General features: G+C 33.8%; 1 protein-coding gene across 3 annotated transcripts in view; it reads left to right on the plus strand.

Moving 5' to 3' along the window:
* Positions 1 to 14,898, plus strand: part of SMARCAD1 (SWI/SNF-related, matrix-associated actin-dependent regulator of chromatin, subfamily a, containing DEAD/H box 1) — an 85,218-nt gene that overhangs the window by 56,428 nt on the left and 13,892 nt on the right. For all 3 annotated transcript variants that reach the window (XM_010385598.2, XM_030918922.1, XM_030918924.1), the window contains 6 exons: positions 3,232 to 3,431; positions 9,205 to 9,295; positions 11,721 to 11,820; positions 12,867 to 12,926; positions 13,024 to 13,099; positions 14,461 to 14,596. In XM_010385598.2, coding sequence (XP_010383900.1) covers positions 3,232 to 3,431; positions 9,205 to 9,295; positions 11,721 to 11,820; positions 12,867 to 12,926; positions 13,024 to 13,099; positions 14,461 to 14,596 — 663 coding nt within the window. The remainder of the gene's footprint in view (positions 1 to 3,231; positions 3,432 to 9,204; positions 9,296 to 11,720; positions 11,821 to 12,866; positions 12,927 to 13,023; positions 13,100 to 14,460; positions 14,597 to 14,898) is intronic.

Raw genomic sequence — 14,898 nt, forward strand, 5'->3', positions numbered from 1 at the left:
ATTTATAACCACTGTGAATTAGCTACATATTTAATTACTCAGAACTGTCCATGAGAAATACTATAGAAATTATTTACCATGTGGTGTATTTTATACAAATTCATTTTAATCAGTGAAAGATTAAGTAAGTCTGTTTGTTTGTTTGTTTGTTTTTGAGACAAGGTCTCTATCACCCAGGCTGGAGTGCAGTGGCGTCTTGGCTCATGGCAGCCTCTGACTCCCAGGCTCAAGCCATCGTCCCACCTCAGCCTCCTGAGTAGCTGGGACCACAGGCACGTGCCACCACTCCTGGCTAATTTTTGTATTTTTGGTAGAGACGGAGTTCTGCCATGTTGCCAGGGTGGTCTTGAAATCCTGGGCTCAAACCATACTCCTGCCTTGGCCTCCCAAAGTGCTGCGATTATATGAGCCACCGCACCCGGCCAGTTTATTGTTTTTTGTCAGTTAAAACTTACACTTTCCTTTTTAAAATTATTTCTTCCTTGGCTTCTCTGATACCACATCCTACATTTCTTCTTGCTCTTTCTGTCTATTTTAAAACGCTTTTAAATGTTGATGTTCTTCAAGATTTTGCTTTCAGTTTTCTAATCTTGAATTTCATGTGCTTTTCCTTAGGTAATCTCATCAGCATCTTTGACTTTGATGGTCACCTGTGTGGCATCTTTTTCTCCAGGTTATATCTCCTCCCTAAGACATAGATCTTTATTTGACCACTGGCTCTCTCTCCAAAATTTGGTAGCTATCCCAACTTTAATATATCCAGAAAGAGACTTCCCTTGCCAACTTGGTAAATTTTAATCTCAATAGATGGTACTACTAATCTGTTAACGTTGAAGCCAGAAGTCTGGGAGTTAGGCTTAACTCTTTTCACTCATCTCCCTACACTTAATGGATTCTACCTCCTAAAGATCATGAATCTATCAGTTTCTCTGTGTCTAACACAGGCCACTATTGTCTCTCAACTCAAAGCCACCTTAATAGTTTTTTGCTCTCAAACCTCCTTCACATTACTCTCATAGAGTTCTTTCTAAACAGGAACTCTCTAAAACCCTTCAGTAGCTTTTTAATGCCCGTAAGTTCAGTTTAGAACTCATCAAAATGATTCATACCCTTACTGCCTTCCTGTTCAGACTTGTCTGTTGCTTCTCTAGGTTCTGACATGTGAATTTATCTTTCCATTAAAACAGTTCTTTTATTATTTCTAGCTTCTTACTCCATAAGGAATTCCTAGGTCTTAGATTTTATTAGTCTTTTTGTGATGAGTGCCCATGAACTTTTGTTATTTCCCTTGTTTATACCAGTGGTTATGCTTGAAATTGTTAACTTGTGTTTCCCAATGATCATAGACCACAAGGACAGGAGCTGTGTCTTATCTCCCAGATAATTCAACAGTTAGAGTAATTTGTGTTAAAAAAAAAAAAAAAGAAGAAGAAGAAGAACTTAATAAATGGTAGTTGGTTACAGAAAAAAGTGTTTATTTTGAACTTTTAAGATCTTAAATTATTTTATTTAGGGAGGTACTAGTTACAGTGAAAAGAGCATGGACTTTTTCTCTTACCCAGCTTTGTGATGTTAGAAATTGAACCTTAGTTTTTTCATCTAGATTTGGTAGACTACTCTTGGTGGTAGTTACGAGGATTTAATGAGTTACTGAATAAAAGGTATCTAATAGTTCCTAGCACCTAAATGGCACATAATGTATGTTCATTCCTTATTTCCTGGTTAATTTGTTGGGTTTCTCTCACATGTACATATATTATACACACATACTACGATCAGCATGAGATTGGTTTTTTGGCCTCTAATTTTTGGTTGCATTGAAAAATAAAAGTATTTTAACTAAAAGTTCTAGTTAGAACCTCCTTAAGACACTGATTCTTATCTATACTGCTGCTTATGTATAGATCTTTCCCCGGAAAAGCACAAAGTAGGGGGAGTGGGAGATCACATTGTGATTATGAATGTTGTCCCTGTGGAAAATGTAGAGTAGTGTACAAATAAACTTAGTATTTTACAGTGCCATTTTTGAAGCGCTAAGAATAGATTGGATATTTTGTATATTTCCAAGTTATTCTGGGATAAATATGGAAAATGTATATTGTTATGAACTGTGTTTTATTAAATTATCTTAGTATATCCTGAAAGCACTTAATTACTATTGCTTGAGCTTTTCGCTCAACTTAGAAATACTGTGATTACTTAGAGTTGTTAATGTGATTCTTGTTATAATTTGGAAAAATATGCTAAATAGGATGACATGAATAAAAATCATGTGTGGTATTTTCCTAATAGATGGTTTTATTTTAGTTTCCTATATTTAGTTCTGGCTTATGGGATTTTCATTTTTGCCCCAGATATTTCAGATAGCTTTTGGGCTTTCTCATCCTTTCCACTAAAAATATTTTTTGTCATGTCTTTTAGGATATATATTTTCAGCTATCTATCTGAAAAATTCTAATTCTGATATAGCTTTTACATATGAAGTATTCAGTACCTCCTTTTGAAAAGTAAATACAACTGTGTTTTGAAAGAAGTTCTGTGAGTTTTCACAGAGAACTGTTTGTAGTGTTATGTTGAAACTGGTTTTTAAAAACCTTATCTAATTATTGAATTGGTCATAGTTAACTTTTGATTCATGTAATATCTCTGCATGTAATAGTCTCTGTTTAGAAGTAAAATATCAAGTGACAAATAATTGGAGTTTTGAAAACTTGAAGGGCTACACTTTGATGATAGATGTGGAAAAATATCTTTTAAGAAGATTAATCTTAATATGTAATAGTGATAGGAAATGACACATAGAGGTGAGAGATCAGATTTGCAGTGACTGCATTTGATACTGTTACCTTTGGTATTAGGGAAAAGTGAATTTAAGGTTTTGAAATGTTTTTAAAACCTTCATAGGAGATAGTAACAATTACTTTTGCTAGCGTTTGTCCTATAAGAGAATAGCTGTGAGGGCAAAGTAACGAGTTTGGGATTATGCATTTTTTGAGGTAAGATATATTTTATTTTAACATAATGAGTTTGATATGTGACAGTAGAATATAAAAGTGAAACATGTAGCAATTCAAATATAAACATGAAGAATCAGATTCTCTTAGTAGTTGACTATAAGCTCATTAAGTAAAGGTTTAAATTATCAAGCTTGTTTTCCTCATACAGAAATCAGGATTGCCTTTCTCTTTCCTAGATCTGAACTATTCAATTATTTTTCTTTTTATGCCATAGTTCACAAAGATGTCCAAAACTAATGGCTTATCAGAAGATTTGATATGGCACTGTAAAACACTGATCCAAGAAAGAGATGTAGTTATAAGGCTTATGAACAAATGTGAAGACATTTCAAATAAATTGACCAAACAAGTTACCATGCTTACTGGAAATGGAGGTGGATGGAACATAGAACAACCTTCTATTCTAAACCAAAGGTAATCTTTGTTGAATATATTTATTCATATTTTATCTCAATTGTATAAAATATCTGAACTTACTTATTTCTGTATCATGCCTAGAAAGATATGGCAACTAGTGGTAGGAGAGAATCCCCAGATTTTCTGTAATGGCACATAAGTGGACTATGAACTGTTTTTCATTCATTTCCCCCACCCCCAAGTAGGGTATTTTATTCTATCATATCATTATAAATTAAAGGGGGGGATGGTATGATGCTATATGACCAGTGTCTTTTTTTGCCTGATAACAGATAATTGTTTATATAATTACAGAAAATGAAAAAGTGGTTTTAGCTGTTTCTATACACAAATTTGATGTCCTAAAAAAATGTCAGCTGCTTAATTGCATCAGCGTAAAAATTGCTTTCCTGTCCCATTTTCTTTTTAATCATAAAAAAAATGAAATGATATCCCATACTGTGATGAAATGTTTTAAATGCTTTGATAAGGCCAGCTTTTTAAATCTCCTTTTGGGGTAGAAATACATTCGTAAGGGAAAGGACAGATGATTAAATAGACCATATAAGTCTACATGTTTCCCCAGTTTGCTACTTTCAATAAAATACTTGCCAGAATTCATGCAAAAAAAAAAATGAATAATAACCGTTTAGTGGCCAGTACATATTAAAATGGTTTTCATAATTGTGATCACCCACATTTTGCATGTTGTTGGTGGATTGGGGTGGGGGAAATTGTGTTGAATTTCCTTTAAAAGTTTGTATATTTTTAAGTAATTTGGAGACTCAGAACTGTTCAGAATACTTCCCCTTTTTAAAAAATAATATAAAACTGTTAATAGTACGATGTTTATAATGGCAAAACCATGGAAACAAATGGAGTTCCTAAAATTAGGGAATAATTGAAATGAATTATGGTATATCCATACTTTGCAATGTTACACAACTTTCAAAATGAGTTACATCTGTTCAGAGTATTTCTGATAGGTTAAGATTAGCAGTAGGATCTCATTAAAATTAATTGCCTTAGTTGCTGATTTTATTTACTTCTGATATTTTTCTAAGTTAATGATCAAAGCATATTTGCTGATCATTGGTTAATAATTTAAAATGAAGGTATGGAAAAAAAAAAAAAACAAGATGATTACTGGCCTTTAATAGTAAGCTACAATCTTTTCTGTGCCCTTCTAGGGTGCTATGGGATGATGTAGGGAAACGTGATGCAGTTCCCACAAAGAAGCTCTTTTCTCTGTTGCATAGAAAGAACTATATCAGCAAATTTCATCTCCTAAAAGTGTAGTTGGAGCTGCTGCTTCTTGTTCTCCAGCATTGGATATGGGGAGTTCTTCACTCTACAAGACTTACCCAGTTGAGTCTACTTTATCATAATTTGGATTTTTAAAAATCAAGTGCTTTATTGCATCACTTAAAAAATTTCTCTCTCAAAACCACATTCACAAAGTCCTGTTACTTGTAAATAGTTTGATCAGGTAATAAACTATCCTCCATTAGACTGAGGATTTTTTAAATGAAATACTTAATAGATGAGAAAAATAGTTGTTGTTTTTTTTAAGTGCTGGTTGGATCTTATCCAAAGTACAACTTCTAAAACCTGTATAGATAGTCTCTTTAGAGTTTATTTAAGTGCACTTTTAGGGGTTACAATTTGTTATCTTAATTTTTGTTCTTCAGTCAGGGTAAGAGTTGCATAAGCAATTTTTACTTGGTGTACCGGCCAGGCATTGTGGGTACTTAGTATGTACACATTGAAAGTTGTTTCCTTGCTTTAGTAAAGGATTTATTAGCACAGGGGAAAATATTAGACTACCCTGATGAATAACCTATCATGCTTGCATTTTTCTCAAAACAGAACATATTCTTTGTAACAAAGTTTATTTTGCTACAAACTGTTGCAAATTTATGTGAATTGTAGAAGAAAGTTTGCCTTTTAGAAATATAGATATTCCAGAATTCCTCGTGAAAAATAAAATCTCTGTAGGGAAAAGTTAGTTTTCACATGTACTTCAAAAGCATTACATTCATAATCTTTATTTTAAAATGTCAATATTTAAATTGCTTAAAATAGGGAAAAGAAAAAAATCCTTAGTATTTCTCCTGTTTTATTCTTACTATAAATAAACTTAGCCGTCTCTAAAACTCTAGTTAATTAATCCATAATTTACCACCCTTAAACTAAAAAGATTTCTCACGTGTTCAAAATACAATATATTTAATCATATGTGTCTTGCCTTTTGAGCTAAATCTGCCAGGGTTCTTCTGATCTTGTTCATCCTGAACTTGAGAGCATGGTTCCTACCCTGTTCTTACACAGGAGCTCTGAGACCATTTGACAGTGATGCGAATGCAAATTAACACTGCAGATGTGGTTTCACTAACTCAAAAGTAGTAGGATGTAAATATTTTAGTTTGAACATTTTTCTGTCAGTACAAACATGTTGTGGTAGTATTTGCAGCAGCCATGTCATACTTACAGGACATAAACTTTTGGTTGGACAGCATCCCTAACCTGTTTTCTATGAACTACTTTAAACAAGTCTCTCTAGCTCTGTATTTCTGTATTTTAAACTCAAATTTAGCACATCATATGTACCCCTGTTGTTTCTATTTTATGCCTTTCTCACCTTTGAAAATAATTTTGAAACTAGTTTCTCTGGCAGATTTAAACCCAGTTGAATTTTCAGACTGTGAAGAAATCATAGTAACTCTAGAGGGAATTGTGTTTGTTTTTTTCCCCTAACAAAACAATAACTTCAAAATAGCCTGTTGCTTCATTTTCTTTCATCATCTCAGAAAATCTTTAAATCACTTTTTTCCTTAGTGAGAGATAAAAAATCTTCAGTTCAGAGATATTTTAGTACTCTGTTGAGAAGAAAGCACTTATTCAGAAGACCTGGGCAAATCCTTTTGTTCTTACCAGTAAATTGGTGGTTCAGATTTATATTCAGTCATGAAAATTCTTAGAAAACTGTGAAGCGTGAAAATAAATGGGAAGTATGATTATATAGCATCTAAATAGTAGAACCAACTAGAAAAGAATATAGGTATCCTATTTTTAAATGTTATAATAAATGGGTTCAGAGTCTATCAAAATTGCATTTTCTTTGGTCCTTTCACATGCTGAGAAAGGATCTGGAATTGGCAGCAGTTCCATGATAGTAAGCAACAAAGCTACTTGTAATTTAGACAAATCTAACGGAACAGCAAACATATATATACATTAATACTTTATATTTTTATAACGTATTTCAATATAATAAAACCATTTCATGCCCTGATCAAAACACCTTACCATCATTTCTTTGTGATTTTGAATAAAGCAATTTTATTTACATTTTTAAAATGTCAGTAGTTTCTTAGATTTCATCATCACTTTTTAAAATTTCATGTTATAGTGAGTATTTTGACTCATTATAAATAGACTCTTTTCTCAATATATGTTGGTGATGAAGAATTTCAATAATTTTTGTTTATTAAGATTATTTCTTGGCCATTTGTGATAGGTCATATGTTGAGATGGCACGTGGGCCCTCGGCTGCATTTATAAGTGATGTATGTCTGCCTTATCTAGTTTCATTAGTCGTAAATTGTGAGCCTTACGTGAATAGGATGACTAAAGCATTGGGAAGGATGCATTAAAATAATGGAGAACTCAGTGTTGTGTTGACTGTAGGATAGGTGGGTCAGGATGAAAGAGAATTTTTTCATTTCTGCTATTTACTGGTTAAGTGCTGAGCTCTGGATCACACCTGGATTGGATACTGGCACTACCATTGCAGATACAGATTTGGTTAGCTGCATGACCTTGAGCAGGTTATTTAACTTCTGTGAGCCCCAGTGAACTTCTCATCTGTAAAATGCAGATAATTAATATTTCCTATTTTTAATATGGATTAAATGAAATAAGAATGTATATAAAGCCCATAGCATAGTCTGAAATATGGTAAATATTCCAGTTTTAGCATTTACTCTCACCATTATAGTAGAAAGAATTCTTTTGGACCTGGAAATTAAAATATCTATGATAACATGTTATGTTTATTATAGTTTTTATAGTAGTAGCATAGAAATTACATTGATTGGGAAAGCAAAAGACTTTTTATAAAAATTCAGCAAAAGAATTATAAAGACCTTTGAAATACTGCTTTTCCTCCTACCCATACTTTTAATTGAGAAATGTTTTATAAGTTGCATACCCCACAGTTAAAACATAGATTCTGATTTAAGATGGACATCATTCAAACTACCTGTTCTTCACTCAGTTCTAATTATGTCTTGATTTCAGAGTTTGATCTTTTAACAATGTATTATACTATAGCTATGTCCAGACCCTTCCCTGTGTGCAAACAGGATGTATGCAAGAGGAAATTAAGGGGACAGGATACAAGCTGGAGAATGGGAGGCATGGCCTTGTCCTATGTTTTCGCATTAATGCAAGGTGTTCTAGTGAATATGAGAATAGGTTTTGGAGTGAAATCGACATCCTGATTTAAAATCTTAGCCTTAACACTTTCTAGCTATGCAACCTCAGGCAAATTAAGTTTTTTTAATCTGTTAAAGTGATGATAGTAACTACTTCATGGGATTTTTAAAGGGTTAAATGAGGTGATGTTTGAAAAATGATATCTGTGCCTATGAATAATAGATGTTCAATAAATGGTAACTGTTAATAGTTTTTAACCATTTGAACTATTGTTTTCATTCCTTTCTTTTTTTTTTTTTTTTTTGGTAATTGAGACAGGGTCTGGCTCTGTCACCCAGGCTGAAGTGCAATGGCATGATCTCAGCTCACTATAACTTCTGCCTCCCAGGCTCAGGCTCAAGTGATCCTTCCACCTCAGTCTCTCCTAAGTAGCTAAGTAGCTGGGACTACAAGCATACATCACCATGCCCAGCTAATTTTTTTTGTATTTTTGGTAGAGGTATTTTGTCGTGTTGTCCAGGCTGGTCTCGAACTCCTGAGCTCAAGCAATCTGCCCACCACAGCCTGGCAAAGTGCTAGGATTACGGGCATGAGCCACTGTTTTCATTCCTTATAACTCTGCCATATTACCTTCCAGACAATTCATTCTCAGGGATTAGTCTGTTTTTGTTTCCAAATTAAGGTTTTTGACACTTGCATGCTACTTTCTACTCACTGATGTTCACTGTCCTTAAAACATCAGTGAACATCAGTGAGTAGAAAGTAGCATGCAAGTGTCAAAACAAATAATTTTGCTAAACATGTGCTGTGTACATTTGTACATAGTATGCACATAATACACACATACATGCGTGCTCCAGAATTATACATACCACTGATATTAGGAGTGATTGGCACACATTCAGAAAGTGTTTATTAAACCTACCTGGCCACAGTAGCAAATTATGTTTGTGTTTTTTTTGTCTAATACTTTTAAGTTTTTTAATGTGCTAAAAATCAAATCAACACAATTCAATTTTCTAGTATAAGTACTAGCTTAGTAATATATTATCATACTTAATATTCTAATCATTTATGGAATTAATTTGGAGGTACTATATTATGACCAAATGTGGAAATGCTTGATTCTTCTTGCCAGAAGAAATAAATAAGAATAGAGAGTAAAGTTTGGGAAGATCTGAAAAATCATTTATGTCTTGGGTTCATTTTTTTTAAGTAGGTATACATTGCGTCTAACAGTTAAAAGGTAAGATGAGACCTAGCCATTTTAGTTTTTATGTGCATTGTAATAACTAATAGAAAACTAACAGAAATATAAATGTGTAATATTTGGTAACTCTCTCTTTACCAGTTTGTCACTCAAGCCCTATCAGAAGGTTGGTTTGAATTGGCTGGCATTGGTACATAAACATGGACTTAATGGCATTTTGGCAGATGAAATGGTAAGTGTACTTTATTTCTAGGATTTGTTGTTCAAAATGTCATTGAAAGGTATTCTTGCTGTCATTTAAACATGAAATTTTTTCTTGCTACTGTAGTTAACTCCTGCCAGCTCAGTATCTTATATTTTATCTCATCTTTGTTTTTGATAGAGTTAGTTCTACCCTCCTAACTCCTCCCCAAGATGAAGATAGATTTATTGTCTTTCTGATTATCAAATTAGTAAATACATGTTACAAACATAAAAATACAAATTAAAAAATCAAAATCAAAGTCACCTATAATTCCACCACTTAAACAAGAACTAGTTTGGTGTCTTCTAGATACTACCTTCTGCAGATGTTGTGTATGTACATGTGTATGCACTTACATATGTGTAATATATGTGCTTTTTCTACAGCTGCCTTTAAAATTTTAACTTAGATCCCTGTCCTTGTCAATGAATAAATCCACATATATCAGCAACATCATTTCAGCTATTTTATTTTTATTAGAGGTCACTCCGAGTCTCTGTTCTTTCTCAAATCACATTTCCTTAAAGCTAAGCTCACTAAGTTTGTTATAGCCAGTAGTCCAGGTGTTGTCATGTGGAAACTTGACCTTTAATGTAACATCTCTATTTCTTCAGCTATACTTTTTTGAAGTATATGTTTAAAATGTTCAGCAAAGAAAATGTTACACTGTGCGTTGGATTCCTAAAATAAAAATTAACACAGATAATGATATTTGTTCCCTGTTTAGCCTCTAGAAAAGTAATCTTTAGCATTGTAAGATATTTTCCCATACGTATTTCATACTGTCATTGAAACAAAGATAACTGTTCATCTAATAGAAAAGTGAATAATATACACAGGATTTCTAAATAATTACAGAAATTACAGAATATATAGCATTTCAGTTGTGTGACTGCACTTGGAAATCAGACCTGGGTTTGGGGTCCCCAGCTTTGCCTTTCAGGAGCTATCTGATCCTTGCCAATTGACCTAATCTCACAACTAATAATAAAATACAGATAGTTTTTATCATAAGATTGCATTTGCTATCAAATGAGGTATATATTATGTGAAACTATTTTTGTAACCTCCAAAGCACAGCACAATATTCATAAGTTGGTGGCTTAGTGAGCTAGCATTGCCATAACAAAATACCCCAGACTGAGTGGCGTAAACAACAGAAATTTGTTCTTCACAATCCTGGAGATAGACAGTCCAAGATCAATGTATTTATTGGTAGCTTGGATTTCTCCTGAGTCCTCTCTTTGACTTGAAGACAGCCATTTTCTTACTCTGTCCTTATGTGGTTCTTTCTGTGTATGTACACATGCCTGGTATTTCTTCTTACAAGGACAGTCATACTGGGTTCAGGCCCCACACTTACGAACTCATTTAGCCTTAATTTCCCCCTGAAAAGCCCTGTCTCTTAAATACAGTGACATTGGGAGTTATGACTTCAACATATGTATTGTCAGTGGGATGTTTTTGTTTTTGTTTTTTTTAATTGCCATGTGGGATGGTAGTCCATGGTATAAATACACTGCAATTTGTTGATCTTCTGTTGGATATGGGTATTTAGGTTATTTCTTTTCTTTTCTTTTCTTTTTTTCTTTTCTTTTTTCTTTCTTTCTTCTTTCTTTTTAGGCAGGGACTTGCTCTGTCGCCTAGGCTGGGGTGCAGTGGCGTGCTCTCAGCTCACTGCAGCTTCGACCTCTTGAGCTTAGGCAATCCACCCACCTCAGCACTCCCAAGTATCTGGGGTCACAGACATTCACCACCATGCCTGGCTAATTTTGTAATTTTTGTAGAGATGGAGTTTTGCCATGTTGCTCAGGCTTGTCTCGAACTCCTGGGCTCAAGTGATCCACCCTCCTCAGTCTCCCCAAGTTCTGGGATTACAGGCACGCACCATGGCACCCAACCTGTTTTGGTTATTTCCAGTGTTTGGCTATTACGATAAAACTATGAACATTCTACCCAAGTCCTTTTGCCAACATTAGCTCTCATATCTCATGATTATATTCTTAAGGGTAGAATTGCCAGGATAGATTAGGCATATGTTTCCTCCATTTAGTCACGGGACATTGCTCTCAAACCATTCAGTGGATATTAAACTTTCAGTGTGTATAAACAATAACCAAAATTACATCCTTTCCTTGCAATGCAAAAAGTCTTCCATATTAATGTGTATTGTATATGAACTAGCAATGAAGATCTGTCCATCCTGCTCAGTAAAGTAAGTTATAGCATCATTTAGAGACTATGATCAATTCTGTCATTTGAGAACTAAGAACGTAGTAGAAATTCCTTTAGAGTTGCATTATGGGAAATCAAAAGTGAATACAGCGTAGAAGTATTGCTTTATCTTTTGTATTTTTATGTATTTATTTTTTGTTTGTTTTAAATTTTATATATTGTCTTTTAAACTTTTTAGGGCCTAGGAAAAACTATTCAAGCCATTGCATTTCTGGCATACCTCTATCAGGAGGGTAATAATGGTCCTCATTTGATCGTTGTTCCAGCTTCAACTATAGGTTTGTAATACTGGAGACAACTGTATTTAACGTTATCGTGTTTTATATAGGTAGAAGAGAGTGTGTGTAAGGTTGTGTGTTGGAGGGGTAATGTGGTTTCAGTTGTGTGACTGAAACAAAAGTTTGTAGAGATGAATATTAATTTTATGGTCTCCTTATACTTTTCTGCTTTGTTTATGTATGTGCTTGATTATATTGGCAGTCTTTTAAAAAGAAAATAACTCAAATGTAAGTCAGTTTTAAAATTATAGACCAAGTGCCATTTATATTGGTTTCATAATACTTTTAGTTACTTTTTAAAATGACTAAGAGAAAATGAGCACTTTTAAATGTAAAATTAAACATTTATTGGATGAAGGTATGTAATTAATTCCTACTCATACAACTGTTCCATTCTTTCTCAATTTGTTGGATGCAGAAGTTACAATAAGAGAATATTTGCACATGGGAATGTAACAAAACCCCTTCTCTTTAAATTGGAGTTTAATAATCAACTGTAAATATATTTGGTCCTCTGCCCTTCATTTTGATACCTCACAAAACTTCAAGATCATTTTACATAAGTTTCATAAGGAGTAATATTGTAAAGTGTCTGTGATAAAAACAATCATCATGGTATTTATATTTTAATTTTTAATTTTTATTTATATATTTTTAAGACAGTCTCACTCTGTCACCCAGGCTGGAGTGTAGTGGCGCAATCTTGGCTCACTGCAACCTCCGCCTCCCAGGTTCTTGTGCCTCAGCCTCCCAAGTAACTGGGATTACAGGCGCCCACCACCATGCCTGGCTAATTTTGTATTTTAGTGGGGTTGGGGTTTCACCATGTTGGCCAGGCTGGTCTCAAACTCCTGACCTCAGGTGATCCACCCACCTCAGCTTCCCAAAGTGTTGGGATTACAAACGTGAGCCACCTTGCCCGGCCAGTATTTGCATTTTATAAAAGACTAATTTCTAAGTAGCACTTGTCAAAGTTTAGTGTTCATTTAACCGTGTGAACATACCCTGTTGTAGCAGATGCAAATAATATTTATTCTGTTCCATAGATAACTGGTTAAGGGAAGTTAATTTATGGTGCCCTACTTTGAAGGTGCTCTGTTACTATGGTAAGAATATGTCATTCTGCTTTTAACTTTGGAAATTAAAAATAAAGTACAGCACAATAAATACAGTCAAAATGTGTTCATTGTTTTTAAACTCTAGGTTCTCAAGAAGAACGTAAACAAATTAGATTTAACATTCATAGTAGATATGAAGATTACAATGTAATTGTGACCACGTAAGTACTGAGAAATTTGGGGAGGGTGGATATTTATGCAGCCCCCAAATTTAAAAAAGAAATTGTAGTAGTACTATGTAGGAAAGTTTATGCTGTTAACGGTGATACAAAAGTAATAGAATGGCTTATGTTGAGGTGTTACAGTGGTATAGGAAGCTTTTGTAGTGCATCACCTCATTAATGGTGACGATAAAAAGGTTTTGCCTACTTATTGAAAAAAGTCGTCTTGTAGTAATTTCTCAGTAAGCTTAAAGTAAAATTTGAGATATCCCACCAAAATTATTTATATTTTCAACTTACAAATAAGTATCAATAATAAATACAATGAAATTTCATGTTCTCAGTGAAAAATTTGAGTTAGGGCAGAAATAAAAATGAAAAATAAAACCTTGGATAAGTTGACTACTACTGGGTAATAATTGTTTGATGTAAATATCTTGCACAGAACTTAATGCTCTTGTGTCACTATTATTTGATTTATTTATAGTTCTATTTTAAGTGTAGTTATTATTTCTCACTACTGGCTCCTTGTGTAGGAGTCTGTCCTTAAAAATTCATGCAGAATTTTGTTTTTTCTTAATAAAACAGGCTCCATATGCAGTCTCAAGCTGCTAGCTATTAACTATTATTTATTGGATCTACTCTGCTAGTTTAATAACATATTATTAGGTTTTAAAGAGAAACATGTTTTAGCTTCATGATCTTTTTTGTGCTTATTAAAGTATAACACTTCATGGAGCAGATTACTTATAAATTATACCCAAATTGACCTCCTGCCTGATATGTAGAAGTTGTCCGATTGTAACATTAACATTTTCTTTTTTTTTTTTTCTTTTTTTGAGACTGAGTCTTGCTCTGTCACCCAGGCTGGAGTGCAGTGGCACGATCTCGGCTCACTGCAACCTCCGCCTCCCAGGTTCACGCCATTCTCCTGCCTCAGCCTCCCGAGTAGCTGGGACTACAGGCACCCGCCACCATTCCCAGCTAATTTTTTATATTTTTAGTAGAGACGGGGTTTCACTGTATTAGCTGGGATGGTCTCAATCTCCTGACCTTATGATCCACCCACCTCAGCCTCCCAAAGTGCTGGGATTACAGGTGTGAGCCACCGCTCCCGGCCTTTTAACATTTTCTTTCAGTTATGTATTGCAGCTTTCATAACTTGGTTACAATATACATCAATAATTATTAAATACAAATACATCAGTATTTATTTGAGTATCACCGTGTCTAGTGCTGTGCTTTAAGTACTGGCTGTTAGAAATGCGTGAATAAAAAATGATTTTATGAGACATTAAATCTCACTAGACTCCAAGCTCTTAAAAGTATAACTTTAGAGATGTTTTTTCTTTTGGTGACAGATATAACTGTGCGATCAGCAGTTCTGATGACCGTAGTCTGTTTCGACGGCTGAAACTTAATTACGCTATTTTTGATGAGGGCCATATGCTGAAGAATATGGGCTCCATTCGCTACCAGCACCTTATGACAATTAATGTAAGAGAATGTAAAGTTTTCCAAATTACCATAAAATTTTAGATTACATAATTTAATATATGTAGTATTCTTTATTAGCAGAATACGTATTATGTAATTATGTAGTATTCTGTGTTAGCAAGTTTTTTTTGTAAAAGGGCAGATAATGGCCTCTGTCACATATTCTTTGATTTTGTTTTTTAACAACCCTTTAAAAAATGAAAAAAAATTCTTAGGTCATAATTTACCTGTTCTATATGTTAAACTTTATAAATAATCTTTCATCACCTCATAAAGGTGATATGAGGACACAAGTTACCTAC

The sequence above is a fragment of the Rhinopithecus roxellana genome, chromosome 2 (assembly GCF_007565055.1).
Source record: "Rhinopithecus roxellana isolate Shanxi Qingling chromosome 2, ASM756505v1, whole genome shotgun sequence".
Lineage (NCBI taxonomy): Eukaryota > Metazoa > Chordata > Mammalia > Primates > Cercopithecidae > Rhinopithecus > Rhinopithecus roxellana.